The sequence below is a fragment of the Psammomys obesus genome, unplaced genomic scaffold (assembly GCF_907164565.1).
Source record: "Psammomys obesus unplaced genomic scaffold, mPsaObe1.curated_primary_1811, whole genome shotgun sequence".
Lineage (NCBI taxonomy): Eukaryota > Metazoa > Chordata > Mammalia > Rodentia > Muridae > Psammomys > Psammomys obesus.
Window position 1 is genome coordinate 15,152,937 of NW_026591598.1, and position 2,937 is coordinate 15,155,873.

Below are 2,937 nucleotides of genomic sequence, written 5' to 3' on the forward strand. Positions count from 1 at the left end.
CGTGCCTGCGCTCGCTGCGACTCCTCGTCTTCGCCGTGTTCTCGGCCGCCGCGAGCAACTGGCTGTAAGTCGGGCTGGGGACCGGGCGGGGCGGGGCGGGCCCCGGGGCCGCGGGGCGCAGGGGGCTCCCGGCAGGTGTCTCGGCCACGGGGCCCTGAGGCTCGCGCTCCCGCCCGTACGTTCTGCTGGCCGCCACCACCGTCCGGGCTTCCCTCCGGGGGTCCCGGGACCCCTGCTAGCTGGCTCCGGCTTCCCCGCCCGGGGCAGCAGGGCTGGCAGCGCGTCTGCCCCGGAGGCTGCCCTGGGTGCTGGAAGAAAGCGAGTGGGTGCGTGCGAGCGCGGGGCGGTGGCCCCGGAGCGGTGCGAGGTGCGAGGCGCAAACCCACAGGCTGACAGGTCTCAGAGGAAGCCCACTGTGGGGAAGGCGTTTCGGGCATAATAGCACGTTGATCCCGAAGAGTCTGGGCGCGCGCTGCACCGCGCCGCGCCGCGGGCTGAGCTGGAGGCGTGCAGGGACCTGTTTCTGTTTGGGGGGCGGGAGCCAGACGGAGAAGTCGAGGGCCGGACGCCGAGCCTCTGAGAGCCCGCAGGCTGGCTCTGGCCGGACCTCGCTGATCCCTGAGACAAGAAGAAACTTCTCCCAACCTTTAATAAGGAAGGCGGCAGCCCCCATCCACCTCCAAGGGTCAAGAAGGAAGGGGGTGGTGACCACTGGTGACCTGAGTGTTTCTCCCTGACCAGGTCTGCGCTTGGGAGGATCCCTGGGAAGGAAAGCTAAGGAGATGAGCTAGTGACTAAGAGAACAAGGAACAAGACCCTAGGCTCCTTCATCCCTCCTCAGTGACACTTCCCTATGGCCCGGGCTTAACCCTGGCCCCAACTTCTCCTGTCCAGAGCTCTGCTGCCTTCCACTGTGGGCAGCCAGTGGGGAGCCAAGCTGCAGTATTGATCTGAAAAGCACGAGGTGGGAAAGGGGGTAGCCAACAGTGCAGCTGGGGTTTCCATGGAGACAGTGGGAAAGGAAAAATTCTCTCTGCATCAAGACCAAAGAACAAATATCTCCCATGAAATTGCCCTGAGTGTCCAATGGTTGTTGCTATGAGGTCATTGTGGCCAGCCAGGGACTTGTAGACTGGAAAGGAGTGTGTTCGTTGGGGTCAGAGCCACCAGGAGCTTAGGAGACTGAGGTGATGTGGAATTCTCCCAGCTGTTCCGAGAGCTAGAGACTCCGAGGCCCAAAGAGGCTTCTGAGCTTTTGTTTCTCCTGGAGTCTTAATTTGATGAACGCTTGAGGGGCAATGGCAGAGTGGACAGAAACCAGGGTGCTGCCACCACCCCCTTCCACTTCTTGTATGCTGTCCCCTCCCCCAGTGAGGCCTGGGTTGCAGACCTGAGGAAGGGAACTGCTTTGGACTGGGGTCTCTGGAGCTACCTCTTAAATAGACAGGCTTAGAGACCGGCTTCTGTAAAACAGGTCTGAGCATCAGGGGGAACCAGAAGTGGATCTGACCTGCCCCAGCACCAAGTATAAAAAAAAAAAAAAAAAAAAAAAAACTAAAGAAACAAGTAGGAACTGAAGTGTGTAAGCCAGGCCTGCAGCAAGCACAGAAACAGCTGCCCCAGAAGGGCCCTCCAGAGCTCCTGGCTCTTTAGCTCCCTTTATAGATGAGGAAACTGAGGCCCAGGGGAGGGAGCCAAGCACTGAACCTAGATGCTTTAATCTCCAGTCAATGATAATCTACTTCTTGCCTGAGGCTGTCCTGAAGTTGACCTGGTACACCCAGGTAGAACCGCCACCCACCTTCAGCCGTGTCCACCACGCCCTGGTCCCCAGCTAGGGAGGCTGCCCCTGCTTCGGGTCTTGCAAAGCATGGGGAATTCCAGAGCTCAGTGCTTGAGCCTTGAGCCTGCACCGTGGGGGGTGGGTGAGGAGGGGAGGCCTGGGGTTGGGGAGGTTGGCAAACCTGTTCTCTTGCAACTGTGATGGCTCCTGTTGCCATGCAGCCCTGCTCTAGACAACCCCGTGTGCTCCTGCTCCGCCAGGGCTTCAAGCCAGGGGTCCCTCGGCTCGGCTCAAAGAGAGAAAAGGAAGGGACTTCTCAGTTGCCTACCAAACTAGAGCCTCCGAAGGGAAAGAGGCCCCAGGGCACACACACACTTGTAACTAGGGTACTGCCTTGTACCTAAACACCTCCATCTTCACGCAGAAACAGGACTAGCCCCAGATAAACAGGTGCCACAACCTAGCCTCCCAGCAGCTCGGGTCTGGGTACAAGAACACAGGAGAAGGGGCAGCTGGAATGGGCAGGACAGTGTGCATGCTCCGTAGCAGAGTAGAGAGCCTCACCCTGGAGGCTGGAGAATAATGGCGTAACCATGCTCATTATCCACCGCCCTGTCTGAATCCTCACCACATTGGAACCCATTTTACAGATGAGAAGACGGAGGGCCACAGAGGTAACCCAGAGATACTTAGCTAGTAAATGGCAGAGCTATCCGACCCAAGTCAGCCTCCAGAAGCAACAGCTTTGGGTTGGCAGCTGTCCATTCAGGCATGGTGGTGGCACTGTGTCTTTCCAAGGGTGAGCCAAAGGCCATTGAGAGGGCTCAGCAGGTAAAGACACTTGCCAAGCCTGCCAGCCACCCTGAGTTCCATCCCTAGGACAGAATCGACTCCTGCAAAGTTGTCCTCTGACCACCACGCACCTGCACGTGCAGTTAAATAAATATTAAAAGTCTGGGTGGTGGTGGCAGTGGCACAAGCCTTTAATCCCAGCACTTAGGAGGCAGAGGCAGATGGATCTCTGAGTTTGAGGCCTGCCTGGTTTACAGAGCAAGTTCCAGAACTACACAGATAGGGTTACACAGAGAACCCTGTCTTGAAAACCATAAATAAATAAATAAATAAATAAATAAATAAATAAATAAATAAATAAA

At 57.1% G+C, this 2,937-nt stretch overlaps 1 protein-coding gene across 1 annotated transcript in view; it reads left to right on the forward strand.

Moving 5' to 3' along the window:
* Wnt4 (Wnt family member 4) overlaps nucleotides 1-2,937 on the forward strand; it is a gene marked incomplete at its 5' end in the record, with an annotated part of 22,637 nt that continues 19,700 nt past the window's right edge. The window contains 1 exon segment of the mRNA XM_055611462.1: nucleotides 1-64. Within this exon segment, the coding sequence (XP_055467437.1) occupies nucleotides 1-64 (64 nt within the window).